Source organism: Homalodisca vitripennis, chromosome 6 (assembly GCF_021130785.1).
Source record: "Homalodisca vitripennis isolate AUS2020 chromosome 6, UT_GWSS_2.1, whole genome shotgun sequence".
Lineage (NCBI taxonomy): Eukaryota > Metazoa > Arthropoda > Insecta > Hemiptera > Cicadellidae > Homalodisca > Homalodisca vitripennis.
This window is the reverse complement of record NC_060212.1, coordinates 123,086,248-123,104,131: the sequence shown is the minus strand read 5'-3', so window position 1 is coordinate 123,104,131 and position 17,884 is coordinate 123,086,248. Positions and strand designations below refer to the sequence as shown.

Here is a 17,884-nt window from a genome sequence, read left to right as displayed (position 1 = left end):
AAGGTTTCTACACAACTGATGTCCTACAAGAGTTCACCAACATTACTTGTAAAGTTTTTCTATAATCATTTAATGTGTGAAAGTCACAACTTAATTTTTTTTTAATTGAAATTAATTACACTTTTCTAAGATTTTTTTACGTCAAGCACAAAATTGTTAGAAAATGTTTAAAACTAACCTTTTCTACAGTCTTATTATAATCTCTATCTACACTTTTTCCTACAAGGCACAATACTCTCACCTTCAGCTAGTTTAAACATGAGATGCAGCCTGCCTGTTGCTCCCAGGTCAATACCAGTCCTGTCGAGATCATCATTGTCCAGCATGGATGGCCCCTGGGAGAAGTCTGCCCGCTCCGTCACTGTACCCACCTTCATGGGTCGGCCAGCCAGCTCGAACCCATTCAGCTGTTCCAGAGCTCTCTTAGCATCCTCACAGTTATGGAACTGGAAATATTCAGTCAAATCAGTCTTTATTGCTCTATCAGAATCTACACTAATAGCCACTACAAGCTACATTACTTCTTACATCAGTTTAACATCACTATCCCAGTAGTTTTCTGTAAATCCTCCAGAATACAATAATATACTGATTAACACAAAACAGTGTTCATATATTTCGACCTCATAGCAAATTTCATTCCAATCTAATTTCTTTTTAAATTAAAAATAATTAATATAGACACAAGTTAATAAATCTAAAAACAGGCAAAAATATAATAAATTTCTAAAAAAGATTGAATTATGGTTGATGCAGTTGAGTGTTAATAAAATTCTAATATTCAGATTTTGATTAGATATTTATAGCACACTTTTTTAAATTGATTTGAATAAAAAACTAATATTACTAATTAACCCTTAAAAGTGCAGTCCATTACTATACTTGATGTACTCAAAAGTGCCAACTATTTAGTTATCAAGTATATTCAAGTGTGCTAGACTATTTTTGCAGGTTTACTCAAATTATAATAAAATGTTCCCTATTATTTATGTTTTCTTTAACAAGTTATAAAGATCTCTTTTGTTGTATTGCCAATGCGCTTGAGAAAATCCCATTACAAATCAATCTTAATATCGTCCCACTAAATATATAAAAATTAATAATTACTTTTAAAAATATTTTTACCAAACTTTTTATAACATTTCAATTCTTATGAAGTAAAAATATTTTCATGTAATTGAAAGGTACATTTAGTTTGCTTTAAGTATATAAATGTCAGAGTCATACATTGGTTCTTTTATTTACACTCACTTTTTGGGAGCAAAGTTCTTAAATTTGGTTGAAAGTTCCAACCTCCTGAACAAAAGATTACTTCAAATAAAAGAAGGAGAAACCTAAAGTATATGTACATTATATCAAACAATAGATTAAACACAGTGTCATATTCAAAATTACTCTCAAAAATGGAAATTTCACCCACTACTTACACTATCATCGAAATAATTCTTATCAAAAATATTCCTTATTTTACGAGAGCTATCCAGAAGGTAGATTACGTTTTGATATATCAAAAAACAAAGTGCAAGAAAAAAAAATTGAATTATATACATTTAAAAGTGAATCTAAAATTCTATTTTTAACATAAGTCACCATACAAATTTAGGCACTTATCATAGCGGTGAACTAGTTTTGAAATTCAAACGTTATAAAATTCTGCCACCTGAGAGTTCAACACAGTAGTCACACCCTCCCACAGTTCCCCATAGTCACAAGCCAGGTCTTCATTGTTGAAAACAGGTGGTAGTTGTTGCAACACTGATGCACTCCACCTTCAATAATAACATTGTTCCCATAAACTTCACCAAGTTGACGATAAATCTCAATTGAAATTGGTTTATTGAGCTTAGCCAACAAAAACACTATTACTAACCGCAATTCACTCAACTTGCAGCATTTTAAATTGTCACACATTTTAAACTGCTATTGTAAAACAACAAGGAGTGACAGTAACCTCTCACTAGCACGGCTGGATAACCAAAGAATCGAGAAATGCCCTGACATCAAAATGGTTATGACAGTCCCGCCCCTGAAAATTACAAATGTGATCTACTTTCTGAATAGCCGTTGTATTTTCACTCAACAACAAATAATCTATAATAATAAGACAATCACAATTTAATATATTATATAATATAGTACTTTGCCAAAAAAAAACAGTCTTGACAGTATACAAGCTCACGATATTAAGTCTCAAAACAGCTGACGTAGCCATTGGCAAAACATGACACTATTAGAGTTTTAATGTTAATTTAATATTTGCACTCTAAACTTATGTGTTAACACTCTTTTATGTGACAAATGATAAATGAACGAATTACATAATATAATAGAAATTCTGAAATAGGCATATAAATATAAGATATATCTTTCCATATATTTACATATTCTAATTATCAGACATCTGGTGCAACCAAACATTGGCACTATTCACACATTTTTAAACATCCAGTAGGTGTTACAAAGGGTTAAAACAATAACGCTCACATAAAATCTACTAAAAAGCAGCTTTTTGTTAGTTAACTATATTGACTATTACTCACTGTAATGAATCCGTAGCCCTTGGAGCGGCCGTCGGAGTCTGTAATGAGTTGGATGCTGTCGATCTTGCCAAAGGGCTCAAAGATACCCCGGAGCATGTCCTCTGTGATGTTGAAGTGCAGGGAGCCGATGTACAGTCTCATGGGTCCAGGCATACCTCTGGGCATCACATTTGGCATGGAATTTCCTGCTCTGTTCTTTTCTGCCTGGGTTTGTTGTACAATGATTGGCACTCCTAGCAGCTTCTGTCCATTCAGTCCGAGAGCCTGAAAGCAAGCACTACTTTTGTACTTTGGCCATTTAATATTAAAGTAATTATTAGTGTTTAATTTTGTCTAACAATCGATAAATAAACTTTCAATATTTATTTAAAATTCACTTGTGTCTTGTCTGAACAGTATTGACACTGTTTCACTAGAACGAGTCAGAATAGATTTACTAATCAATCGTTGGATGACATAGTTAACAAAAATGTGAATCCTTATCTTGCGGTAAATATGACACTTCCGTTATGCCGAGATGTGCATAGTGTAAATAACAGCCAGTGTGGTTGAAAAATTGAGTAGAAAAACAGTAAAGTACCTAATTTATTCATTTATAATTTTTGTTTTGCCTCTATTTCAAGGCTCCTAAGCAATAGTACTACACAGATATAGGAGGACATTGTGACACTTTAACTGCCATAAAGATAAGATCTACGTGACAAAAACTAACTACAGATACATCCAACTCTCTGCAATTGCGAATTTTTTTGAAAATAATGAGACTTGTTTTGAAAGTATGTTTGTATTTAATGCTGTCGCAGCACTGCGGTTGCCATTTAGTGAGTGCATACCATTTGACTACATCTGTTAGGAAGCTACAGACATCCATTACGAAACCATCCGAACAAATCCACATCTGTATTAAAAATCTGTATTTAAAAATGCTGACACCTATTGAGAGTCCAACTGACTGCAAAGTGCATGCTGTAATACATTTTCTCAGTGCTAAAGGCTTCAAGGCAGCTGACACTCATCGCCAAATCAGTCATGTTAGCGGTAAAAACATTACGAGTGATAGAATGGTGTGGAAATGGGTTAGCCTTTTAAAGATGGACGCACAAACATTCACGATGGGGAATGAAATGTCATTACCGATGACTTGATTTAAAAGTGGACTATAAAGTGAAAAAGAACACACGATTCACGATTTCGTCCTGCTATCTCAAGAAGTATTCTTTATGAAAATGTGTCTGAACGTTTAAATTATCAGAATTGTGTTCAAGCCGGATAACAGAAATGTTGACAGAAGCACAAAACCAAACAATTAGCCAGTGCGTTGAGTTTTCTCGAGCGATATAGTTACGAGAGGGATGATTTTTAAAGCCTAAGTGTAATCTCTTATGATAATCAAACACAGTATTAGTAATAATGGTGTGATTGATAATATCACAAACAGGAAAAGACAGTACTCCAAATATTGTTTATAACGTTAACAGATAGGCCGCATATTGTGTAGCACTACCTTGACACCAAAGACGTCATCAACACTGAAGGTGTCCTAATGTGGTCTAGTTCTTCCAGTCAAACAGTATACCTAACCTACAAGTCCACCTGTCCATTGGTGGAGTTATTTTGGAAATCGCTTATGTTAGTGTAAGCCTGAGTTTATACAGTCTATTTTAGTATATTCATTTCAAAAGATAATTTTAAATACTTATATTGGTTAATATGAACCATTATTGTATATAATTCTATATTCAACTCTGTTAATAAATAGTTTTATTCCTTTCTCCCTTATCTATTACAATATTTACTATTAGGTGGAAGACCCTACTATTAAATTCTGATTTAGCAGAGCCAAATTCATGTATAATTGGTAAATAAATGTATTCTATTCTATTATAACATACTATAACTAGTATTTTTCTTAAAAAACCTAGACAAGTATTGTACTTTATTTAATATAATAGAAAAGTTGTGCTGAATATACATATATGAAATAATGAAATTGTAACTTTAGATGATAATAATGACAGATAAAAGTAATAGTTCAGTTAAAGTACTGACTAGGCAAACGTTTAGTATTATATCTCATACATGACAATTAGAAGCTTAGTTGCCATAACAACTCACCAATGAAACAGATTCTGGGTCTTTGAACTCAATGTAAGCGATGCCCTTGAACCGCCTGGTCTTGTTGCAAGTTATCATCCTCACGTCCCGAACTTTGCCAACAGAGGAGAAAAACTCCTCCAGGTCTCTGGCCCTGATTCGTTGTGACAACTGCATGCAGAACACCGTTCGAGCATCTCGCTCCTCCGGTGACAGGTCGTCCACAACAGGACCAGCACGTCTGTAAACACATTTCCTTTCAACTAACAGTACTGAAAGTAGGCAATGGCAAACATCAATATTGTATGTTAAAAATCAATATATCTTTATTAAAGTATGTAAGCAAGTAAACATTAACACTCCACATGATTCAAAAGCTATGTTTTACCACTGACATGGGATTTAAATATTTAGCAGGGTGATCCATCTGTTTAAAAAATTATTAATTAGATTCGGGAAGACTTTAATAAATAAGCAGCCTACATTCGTTATTCAGTTGTTTTTATTAAATATTTAGCAGGGTGATCCGTCTGTTTAAAAATTATTAATTAGATTCGGGAAGACTTTAATAAGCAGCCTACATTCGTTATTCAGTTGTTTTTATTAAATATTTAGCAGGGTGATCCGTCTGTTTAAAAATTATTAATTAGATTCGGGAAGACTTTAATAAATAAGCAGCCTACATTCGTTATTCAGTTGTTTTTATTAAATATTTAGCAGGGTGATCCGTCTGTTTAAAAATTATTAATTAGATTCGGGAAGACTTTAATAAGCAGCCTACATTCGTTATTCAGTTGTTTTTATTAAATATTTAGCAGGGTGATCCGTCTGTTTAAAAATTATTAATTAGATTCGGGAAGACTTTAATAAGCAGCCTACATTCGTTATTCAGTTGTTTTTATTAAATATTTAGCAGGGTGATCCATCTGTTTAAAAATTATTAATTAGATTCGGGAAGACTTTAATAAGCAGCCTACATTCGTTATTCAGTTGTTTTTATTAAATATTTAGCAGGGTGATCCATCTGTTTAAAAATTATTAATTAGATTCGGGAAGACTTTAATAAGCAGCCTACATTCGTTATTCAGTTGTTTTTATTAAATATTTAGCAGGGTGATCCGTCTGTTTAAAAATTATTAATTAGATTCGGGAAGACTTTAATAAGCAGCCTACATTCGTTATTCAGTTGTTTTTATTAAATATTTAGCAGGGTGATCCGTCTGTTTAAAAATTATTAATTAGATTCGGGAAGACTTTAATAAGCAGCCTACATTCGTTATTCAGTTGTTTTTATTAAATATTTAGCAGGGTGATCCGTCTGTTTAAAAATTATTAATTAGATTCGGGAAGACTTTAATAAGCAGCCTACATTCGTTATTCAGTTGTTTTTATTAAATATTTAGCAGGGTGATCCATCTGTTTAAAAATTATTAATTAGATTCGGGAAGACTTTAATAAGCAGCCTACATTCGTTATTCAGTTGTTTTTATTAAATATTTAGCAGGGTGATCCATCTGTTTAAAAATTATTAATTAGATTCGGGAAGACTTTAATAAGCAGCCTACATTCGTTATTCAGTTGTTTTTATTAAATATTTAGCAGGGTGATCCGTCTGTTTAAAAATTATTAATTAGATTCGGGAAGACTTTAATAAGCAGCCTACATTCGTTATTCAGTTGTTTTTATTAAATATTTAGCAGGGTGATCCGTCTGTTTAAAAATTATTAATTAGATTCGGGAAGACTTTAATAAGCAGCCTACATTCGTTATTCAGTTGTTTTTATTAAATATTTAGCAGGGTGATCCGTCTGTTTAAAAATTATTAATTAGATTCGGGAAGACTTTAATAAATAAGCAGCCTACATTCGTTATTCAGTTGTTTTTATTAAATATTTAGCAGGGTGATCCATCTGTTTAAAAATTATTAATTAGATTCGGGAAGACTTTAATAAGCAGCCTACATTCGTTATTCAGTTGTTTTTATTAAATATTTAGCAGGGTGATCCATCTGTTTAAAAAATTATTAATTAGATTCGGGAAGACTTTAATAAGCAGCCTACATTCGTTATTCAGTTGTTTTTATTAAATATTTAGCAGGGTGATCCGTCTGTTTAAAAATTATTAATTAGATTCGGGAAGACTTTAATAAATAAGCAGCCTACATTCGTTATTCAGTTGTTTTTATTAAATATTTAGCAGGGTGATCCATCTGTTTAAAAATTATTAATTAGATTCGGGAAGACTTTAATAAGCAGCCTACATTCGTTATTCAGTTGTTTTTATTAAATATTTAGCAGGGTGATCCATCTGTTTAAAAATTATTAATTAGATTCGGGAAGACTTTAATAAGCAGCCTACATTCGTTATTCAGTTGTTTTTATTAAATGTTTTGATTATTTTATCTTATAAATAATTCTATATTACAATTTATTTCACATAACTTATTAATTACAATATTTTATAATGTTCAAAATCAACGACATGAAATATCTAATTTTTTAAAAATAGAAAATGGTGATGAATATGAGGAAATTATGTGAGATATGTGAAATAAGTGATGAGATTTGTTCAAGTGGCTTCAAGATGTGGATTTGGCTTCTTGTAAAACCCTTAACCTTTTGAGGTCTCAATAAAAATTGCTTCGACTGTCCTCAGGTCGTATTTAATTTCGTTAGTTTACAGTTCTTTGACAATACACAAATGCAAGTTTTAAATCCCTTTTTCTGCAACTTTTTTTTATTTTTTTCTCTTTATATATCAATGTAAATAACCTAAAAAGAATATTTAGGCTACATTATTTTATAGAATTTTTTTATATAACTTTAAGTAACAGTTAAAAAATATGAAAAAGAAGTATAAAAATATAAAAACATAATTTTTATTTTTTTATACATATGTAATAAACCAAAATTACATGAATACAGGTGAAAAGGCACTAGGATCTCATCAGATACATGTTATTCATTATATAATATTATATATAATACATTATATATATTATAATTTTGCCCTGGTCCAGCCCTAGGCCTACTTTGGGTAACATGTCTAGCTCTTCCTCTTAGTCTACTAGTTTGTAGCCTAGGCCTAACTCTATTATTTGCATCTCCTTGTCCTACTTCTATCACATTATCCACGAATTGATCAAATTCTTCCCCATCATTAACTAAAGTTTCCAATCTAAACACATCACTTTCGTCGTCTAGGTTACCGGCGACTAGGTTACCGTCATTTACCACAATGTTTTCAGAAGAATTTTCACTATGATTCAACTCACAATCACTATTACGGTCTTCTTCAATAATCTGTTTTTCATTTTGGATACTACTTTCACTGAAATACTATCACAATCATCTAATATTTCGTCATCGTCAGTAAAACTTGTACTTGGACCAGCCACATTTGTAAAACACGGTGCAAGTGCAGACGTCAGTTGTATTGGTCTTCTATTTTCACTTCCAATGCCTCCTATATCGTGAATAAAGATCGACGTAGCATTCACGTAACCAAAATAGAAGTCCAAAGTACCGAATAACTCAAATACCGAAGAGCAATAGGTTAGAAATGGACAAACAAGCAGTGACATTATCCGGTCGACTTATAGTCGACGACGACCGACCGCAAAGGGTTAACTTTATTTCATACAAGCAGTTGTCTATTGCAATGCGGACAATCTGCAAATATTGTAATTTTACTGATATTTAGGTCTAGGGCAAAGTTGGTTTTATTATTTTTTAATGTTATTGTTAAATTTATTTTATTAAGACTTGTAATTTATTATTCTTGTTGTTAATGTATTATAGTTCTTGTAGCGCAGGATTATTATGTAATATCGAAGTTGGATAATATCACAAATTATTTGATAATAACAATTGAATAATGAGTGTAGGCCACTTATTAAAGTCTCCCCTCAGACTCAATGAACTATTCATTATGCAATCAAGAACTTGACCATAAATAGGATAATGACTCTTCAAATTATCAGTCAATCCTTTCAAATCAGTACTGGTAAGAGCTTAAGAAGAATTTGATCTCTAAAACTGCTGAGGACTAATATCGACTTGATGACAAGAGGTGAAGTAACTTGTGTCATCCTGGAGAAGGCATCAAGGACTCTCGTATGGTAATATTGATAGCACTGTGGCAAGACTTATCGTGGTGTATGGAGCTTTTGTGGTGGCTCAAGTATGAATCTGAGGTGGTTAATAAACATAAAGGCTTGCCAATCTTATCAATACAGGTGAGGTGACTAACTGTCCTATAGCATTGGGACTGCTTCCCGAGTCTCCTCATAGGTAGGATATTTATATCCTAGGATATTTATATCCTACCTATGATATAAATATTAAAACAATTACAGTACCTGGAAAAGGTCAAAAAGTTGCAAGATACAAGAAATGTTAGGAAATACTAGTATTTACAATTAGTAATGGGGAGGTGCTGTTTTCTTGCAGAGCATTTGAAGGATACCAGAAAACCTCTTCTTCCCCTATGTAGATTTGAGTGGTACAAGTGGGTAAAAGGTAAGGAAAGGAATGGATGCTGGAATTTAAGGAGCTCACTTGTGAGAAGACTTCAGTGTATCTATGGTTTATTCTCAAGTCCTTCAGGCTTAAGACCAGATGTAACCATAACAATCTCAATTATACCATTTACAAGTCTGTCTGTACTTTCTTTCATGAATAGCCAGGTGGTCCTGAGAGATCTTAATTCTTCCTCAGTTCTGGTCCAAGGTCATTTGGGACTACTTTGTTTGAAAGACTCAAAACCCCACTATTTTACTGGGTATCTAGAAATGTGTGCATTAGAGGTAATGAGATTTTCAATGACTTGGTAAATGAAGAGTATTCATTGTTATTTAAAGAGCCAGAACAACTTTGTGGGATTTCCAGAAGACTTGCATATCTGGAATTCAGTATATGGGCTTAAAAAGAGCATCAGATGAGGACGTGGTCCTTAGTTGCAGGTCTCTGAATGAATATGCTCTTACTGTTTCCTCTTCAGCATTTTGTGCCTAATATCCTGAAACTTGGAAGATGATTTATACAAAAAATAACAGGATTTGTTTTGGGGCAAGCAAAATGATTCATTAAGATCCAAATATATTTAAATCAAAATCTTTCAGGCATAAGAAGCACATAACGCCTTAAAAGCAGAGACATTTTCTGACATAGGTATGTCTTCCTTGAAAAGAATAGAATAATATAGTGGCAAGATGAAAATATGGAGCCTCGGACCTGCCAAATATTTATACTCGGTTAAAATATAATTATTTTGTAAGAACCTCATCAGATTACACAAGGTATCCTATACAAGCTGGAAGACAACCAATGGGAAGAATGGATGTTGTTAGCTTTGGATAGCTCCAAAACACTAGAACAGAAATTTTACAACTAAACTACATCTCCAGGTTACCAGGTACCAAACTGAAAAATCAGAACAACTTGTTATGGAAAGATACCCAAAACAACCAGAACTCTAATAGACAATCAATTGAAGGCAAAGTATTTAGAATATGCAGATCTCATAGTATTTTTTAGAAAATTCCACAGAAAATAAAACCTATTAAATTAAAAAAGCACTAAAGCAAAAATTACTTTATAACCCACTTTATTCTGTAAACGAGTTTTTTTTTTAATACAATGGTAAAAAATGATTAACAAGTCATATGTGTATTAGGTTGTATTTTTAAAATTGTGTTCAATGTTAACATATTTATATACTGCATTTTTACCTAATTATTTTATGTTTAATAAGTGTGACACTATTCTGTACATTGAACATAATGAATGAAGGATACTTTGAGTGATTGATATGAGCTAATGAGGTTTGATGAATTCTGTCATTTTGTGTACATTTAAGCTATGTTGGTAATTGTCCATCACTAACCCATTGACCACTTATCACAGTACAGTCTCATGACAGCCGACATGGTACCAAAACACCGATCATAAGATGGTACCATGATGATGACATACATCTTTAAATATTTGTTTAAACATTAGTATAGGGGGCTCAAATAATAAAGTTTATGTATTAAAACTAAACAAAAGAACATATACTATACATATAAATATGTATTAACCCCAGAAAAAGAATATGAATCAAGGTATAATTCTATACCCTTGCGCTTTTTTCGTGTTTGCTAGGATTTGTGTAAGGAGAACATAAATGTCGCATTTTACAAAAATCTACATAAAATAGGAAAAAGTTAAGATAAATCATGAAATAAAAATTTCCACTTAAACAATTAAATTTTCAATAAAATTACACCAAACATCATGGATTATAACTGTGTTTTGTACCAAAAATAATTTTTTGCTTTCAAAATTTACAAAAAGATTATTCTTGAAATTAAACTTATACATCATAGTATATTATAAACTGTTTCATTATCTAAAGAATAATGGCTCAGTCATCCAAACAGCAATAAAATTGAATGTTTTGTGGGAGTTTTACTAAATCCTTGCATTTTTTGGTATATTTAATTGGATTTATACAAGGAGGTTGGGCACAACAATATTGGTTGGCTAATGGGTTAATCCTTTAGCAAGATTCAGAATGCTTGATAATAGAAATCTCGCAGGTTCAAAGCTCAGAAAATGAATCAACATCAATCTGTGACTACTGATATTTCCTTTGAAATAAATACATTTTTGAATCCTGTTTAAAATGAATAATAATAAATGGCACTTACAGTCCGATTGGAGGTGAAGCTTTCTTGAACCTGGGGAAAGGTTCTCGCCTGCCAGGAAGCAGTATAGGAGTGAGAGAACGCTTCCTACGACTGCGGTCTCGGCTCCTGCTTCGTCTCTTGTCCCGACTTCGGCTTCTCTTCTTGTCTCGGCTACGGCTGCGTTTCCTGTCACGACTACGGCTACGCTTCTTGTCACGGCTACGGCTACGTTTCTTATCACGGCTGCGACTTCTCTTCTTATCTCTGCTGCGACTCCTCTTTCGGTCTCTGTTTCGGCTGTCTTTCTTGTCATCTCTGCAACCATCTCGTGACATCAGTGACACAATCTATTTTTAATTTTATTTCACTTAAAACAATTTAGATTACCACTACATTAATAATGTTTTTTACGGATTATTTTTTCAACATGATTATGATTGATTGCAACCTGATAAGAGTATAACTACAGGTATTTATACTGTTTTAATACTAAAAAAACATGACATGTATTTTTTATACTACCTAGTGTTAATATTTTAAATCAATAACAATAAATCAATTCTAATTATTTGATGTGTTATATTTGATAGAATTGTTACTAGAAATATAATTAAAAATATAAAAACAAACCTTCAAGAAACAATTAATTGAAGAATGCTTCAACATAATATTTTACATAACATATAGGTAAATTAGATAAAAGACATCAAAGGACATTGAAGATCTATAAATTTGTTAGTATACATAAGCTTTTGAACTATAAAAAGTCACGAATACATTGGGATACATTAAAATCCCATCCCCAGTCAAATTAAGCAATAATAAAACACAAGACATTGAAATATATTCTCTTCTTATGGTACTGCTTCACAACACTCTGATATCTGAATAAAACTAAACAAAAGTAATTTGTTTACATTTCATTTGTTAAATAAAATGCAACTGAATATTTTGTAGCAAACCATATAATCAATATAACATTTAGAAATGCAAGACCAATTTCTTACAAATTCGTTAAATTTTTATAAAAATTATTGATATACTTTCATTTTTACGCAAAGGGATTAAGGTATGTTTTGTTGTAATATAAAGAAAGAATAGTTCTGTACAAAATTGAGTTATACCATAAATAATGTTATTGAACTCCTCAACTTAATAAAAATACCCTCTAGTTTAGCATCTACACTAATAATATTACGCAAGATTGTAAAAACAATTACATTCAGTGCAATCATTCTTGACTTTTTGATGGCATATAAAAAGTTGGGAAATATTTCAGTTTTTCTTCTTCAGGTATATTAAAAGAACATCACTACTTGTTAACAGATTTCGTTATGTTTACTATTATACTACTCTCCTTTCAAATTAATTCTTAATACATGTTCAGTGTATTAATATTATAAACTAACAATTGTTATGTGTTGTTATTAATTAGCAATGAGTAGTGACTGTCCATTAAGCTAGTCAAACATTATTAAATTATGTTCCTAAATATTTGTGTATTTCCAACAAATAATTTGAAAGTTTACTTATTATTGGTTTGTATTTTGATGTAAGTCGCTAATATATCTTGTTTCATGCTTAATTTGTTCAAGTTTTATCTTGTACAATAATACTTCTCGGGGACTATAAAATAATATTGTGACTGTGCTTTTATATTATTTTACTTCATAGTAACATATCATGTTGTACACATAACTAACAACAAATGAAGTCTTGTATAGACTACTGTATGGTGAGAAATATGGCAGTAAAAGTTTAAAAATTTTAAAAGTATTAGACATAAAATTAAAATTCATGAAGTATTTGGTTAGGATTTGCTAAAATCCTATATTAGTAAACTATGCATAAAGGTTTTTGCTACTATGAAAATATTGAGGTGCCTACAAATTTTAGTTGAATGTTTTAGAGATGTTCCACAGGACCAGACAAAAATAAAATACCATGCAATAAGTACTTAAATTTCCACCTGTACAATGTGTAGCGTACAGAGTTCCAATATCATGGTTTATTGTTTTCCACTCACTAGTTATAAACTAGTTATAAAAAATTGTGCCTTCGGATATACTAGTTTTAAATTTGGTTCAGTGACTGAGTTCAGAATACAGAAAATGTGTGAAATTCTCATTTTTAATTTTAGGGTCATTGTTTGGAGTTAGGCCACTGCAAATTTCCTGTACAAAATACTTTGAAAAATTCAGTTTCCAAAACGTCAAAGTAATTTGCTTCAAATATTTCATTTTATTAATAAAAAGTCTAAAAGTAAAAGTTCTGCATATGATAATTTTAAATAACAGTGAAGTAAAGAGAAAAAGAGTGTTCATTCTTAATCTGAATTCGGCCATGAACTTTTAAAAATAAATAAAAAATATTGTGGGCACTGGAGCCTTACTAAAGAAAGTAAAGTTAAATATTTTTATAAATTTAACATTGTAAAAATATATGTAAGTAAGGCATCAAACTTTAATTTTCTTATGATTCCAATCAAAATTTTAATATTTGTAAACAACACACATATAGCCCTCATTTCAAATTACAGTAAAATCCCAGTTAACCAAACTCAGTTATACTGAACCTTGGTCAACTGAAATGGTTCCATGAATGATAACGTGTATATAAAATAATCAAACAAAATTGTTTATAAACTATAGCAGAACATTGATTCAACCCTCCACTTCTGAGTAGAAGGGTCACTGTGTAAGTGATGTATCGCTGTGATGACTAACTGGTCAAATAATATGTCCTTGAGATGATTCTCCATCCCCCTTCCACACCAACCGCCACATGCCTAATGTTGTGTTCTGCTATGCCAGCACACACAATTACCCTACGCCACACCATGCCGGCCAACTCACACTGCTAACAGTCATCTCCCCTGTATGATCATACAAAAACTTCCTGTCTTTGTGAAACAAATTACATGTTTCTTGAAAGGTGTTTTTTTTATATACATAAATATGACATCAAAGTTATAGTTAAAAGAACTGCCAGCCTGAAACAAATAAAAAAAAGTGTAACTATTAATATTTTATGACGTCTTAATAAAATAAATATAGATATGCAAAATTATGGAGGGTTAGACTTTAGCATTGTGAGTTACAAATTAAATCACCTTTAAATTTGCCAGAAACTGAATGTTTTTAATGCAACGTTTTACATGGTATTCTATGTTTGCCTAAGTTCAATAACAAAATAATAAAAAATAATAAGTTACAATTCTAAAACCCCTGCATACTTCATAATTGTGTGAATATATTTTGATACATCCACACAACTATATAAGCTAATTACTAACTTCTCAAGGATCTAATAATAAACTGTAACAGTAACAGTGGTGATTAGACAGTCATTAGTGAGATACTAGCGCTATTATTACAGCTTTTAACTACTCCCAGTTTTATCATTATAATATGCCAATTTAAAATTAAAATAGGCCATGTGATAAGACAAACAAATAATTCTTATCTGTGAGGAAATTTTACTCTAGCATTGCCCATATTTTGAACTAAAATTAAGAAAAGTGTAGCTCATTTTTGATACTCTAAATTAAATATGTAAGTAGACCTGTAAATGAAAAGCCTGAGGATTTGAGGACAATACAAAAAATACGAAGAACCTGACAAATTTGCACTAACATGGAAGCTATACTCACCAGCGGCTTTTGAGCCAAGTCAACTTCAGCAATCAACATACAGAATTACTATCTTATCCAACCTACAAGAACAAGAGAACGACACTATTTATTTTGATGTCAGAAAATCAACTTTTCTAAATTTTCAACTGATTAGTATAAACTTTATTGTCAGTTGGGCGTATTCCCTCCAAATACATAAAACATACAGATGAACATTAATAATTATTCCTTCTCTGTCAGAATTAAATTCAAAAATAAAACTAGCCGGATGGAATTAATACCGATTTTTAAAAAGAATATAAAGTAATGCAAAACGATTATTAGAAGTAATGTTTTTTGGAAATCTAATACAAAATGAAATGCAATATTTGAGTGATAAATTAATAAAGTAATTACAACAAGATTGAAGGAGGTAAAATAAGACGTAGAAGGTTACTCTTGGGTAAAATGTTTTAATCTACTAAAGATCAAACGTTTTTAAATAAATAAATAATTTTACAAACATGTTTAGCTATAGAGTATAACTCCGGCAAGCAATTCATTTAGTGATAGTACGAGTGTGTGAAATGATGATAAATGTAAAATGTGACAACTTACAAAAGAACCTTGGCTAGGTTCATTTAAAACATTGTGTAAGGTTCTTTTATTTAATGTCACACATCAAGTCCCTCAAAATGGATCATGTGTAACAATTCCTGTTAAACTGATTGATTGGTCCTTACGAGACAACTAACATACATTGTAACTTGAGAAATTTCTTGTGGCCATATCACTCATACAATCACTTCATATAAATGACTTGCAAATTGTTACAAGATTCCATAGCTAAACCTCTCAGTTATATAAAATAATTTAATCTGATTTTAATAAACTTGCACACTCCTGTATTATTTATTCAAATACAATTGTATATCACTGTTGAATATATTTGTGAGCATATTGAATCTAACTACTGACAAACACCAACCAACAAATCTCAACCCCATAGAAGCAAGGTGGAATTAACCATACTTACCCTGATGATGACTTGTGGTTGTTGGATGCTCCATTCTCTTTATTCTTGCTACTGCCGCTCTCCTCCTATCAACAGCACAAAGTTGGTAATCCACGGCAACGAAGACGGGGCAACAGCAAAACAGAACAACCAGATAACATTAATATTATTTACTGGTTACACAGTACATAGCAGTCTGGCAGTTGAAGGGAGATGGAAGGGGGGGGGAGGGCCGTAACCTGAACTTACCTCCCGTCCAGTTCATTCTTGTTCGGCAACACGCTTTAACGCTTTAGACAAGTCTGCAAAGATACAGCCCAGTTACTCTTAGTCATACACTTTCCTACAAATTACTACGGTACTGTACTATTCCACCCTTTCGCTTGCGTTTGATCCTATTTAATGTGTTTTCACAATTAACAAGGCGATGTACAACAGCTGTATTTTTTTCTCCTTTACATGAAGACAGTGTGTACATTTATCTCTGACCAAAATGTAGTTGATTTAGAAAAATATATTCTGAGCAGCACACTAAGCCACTTAATATGTTATTTTTAATAACTGAAATTTAAAAAAAAAACACATAGAACTTCATATTTTATCATTAAAATGTTAATTGAGTTTTAAAAGTTAATAGTCAACTATATTTTTTTAATGCAATTGAAAATAAGAAATAAAATCTGATAATATGCATATAATGAAAGTAACAGGACTAATTCCCAAAAATGTCTATAAATTTAGCTCAATAATTTAACACTAAACTACTTCAAAACAAAAATATCTTCCTATTAGAAATGAACTTGAGTGTTTGAAAAATAAGCTACATTGTTATCTTTACGAGTGAATATTGACAGACAGGCAGTATAATTGCTTTATCTCAACACTGTAAACAGCACTTGACTCTGTTAATGTGTTCTACATGGTTCTTTTAACACATTCTTACACGCTCGACACAAAACTAAACTGAGCTTTCCGGGCCAATATGGCCAAGTAAAAGATTCAACTTAAAAATATAGTTGAGCTATAATTTCTTAGTATGACAACCATTATTTTGATATTTATATAGAAAACTAACATGAACACCGAGTGATAAATCATGAGCGGATTCAAACAGTTGAAACAGAGATTGAGCATCACTAGCATATCGCAACTTGTCACCTGTCAACTGTAATACGTGTAACTTGATATAGCAGACTTGTACAGTCTGTAGATCTACATTTATAATATGATATCCAACTGTAACTCAGAGAGTTCTTTCTTCAGAATGATTTATTTATATGCAAAAAGTTATAAATGTAATCAAAAAGGTGACATATTAAGAGTAACTAATATTACTTCTACAAAACTTTTAAACTGTGTAAAAATTAAAGATTGGTTAACATAAGATCTATTTCATAATCCCAATTTAAATTTCCTTTTATCATGGAATACATACAAGATATAATTCTGCAGGCTGATCTGGTTCACTATGAACAGCTAGTTGTACCAACCAAAAAGTCAATAAAAGAATGTGATTCTGCTCCAACATTATACATTTCTTTTCTTTTTATTTTAAGATCAACAACCTCTTAAAAAGTTGTTTCTTTTTTTATATGTTCAATAGTAAAATCATATGCATTAGAATTATTTCACAAACATCAACATTTATTACTATGTATGTAGCTTACTCACAATGAGATTGTTGGATTTTATGCAAAAAAAAAGAAAAACAAGAAATAAAACTTTCAGTTATAAACCACATTATATGAAATAAAAACTAATGATAAGATGAAAACTAAAGCCACTTTACTAATAGTTTTGTTGAGAAAGGATAGAGGGAGGCTACATGTCCCAGTCTCTGCTTGAATCCGCCCATGAGAGATTAATGAGAAACAACTGGTGTTTTCCCTTGATGGATGTGACCTAAGAAATTTCATCTCAAGAAGCAACAATTTAAAACATTTTTCTTT

At 31.4% G+C, this 17,884-nt stretch overlaps 1 protein-coding gene across 1 annotated transcript in view; it reads right to left on the bottom strand.

The window, feature by feature from the left end:
- The window catches only part of LOC124364897 (RNA-binding protein 39), a 34,539-nt gene that overhangs the window by 2,358 nt on the left and 14,297 nt on the right, over positions 1–17,884 (bottom strand). Inside the window, exons 4-8 of the mRNA XM_046820703.1 lie at positions 15,957–16,021; positions 11,329–11,622; positions 4,656–4,875; positions 2,541–2,804; positions 242–446 (exon numbers count right to left, since the gene is read on the bottom strand). Of these exons, the coding sequence (XP_046676659.1) occupies positions 242–446; positions 2,541–2,804; positions 4,656–4,875; positions 11,329–11,622; positions 15,957–16,021 (1,048 nt within the window). The remainder of the gene's footprint in view (positions 1–241; positions 447–2,540; positions 2,805–4,655; positions 4,876–11,328; positions 11,623–15,956; positions 16,022–17,884) is intronic.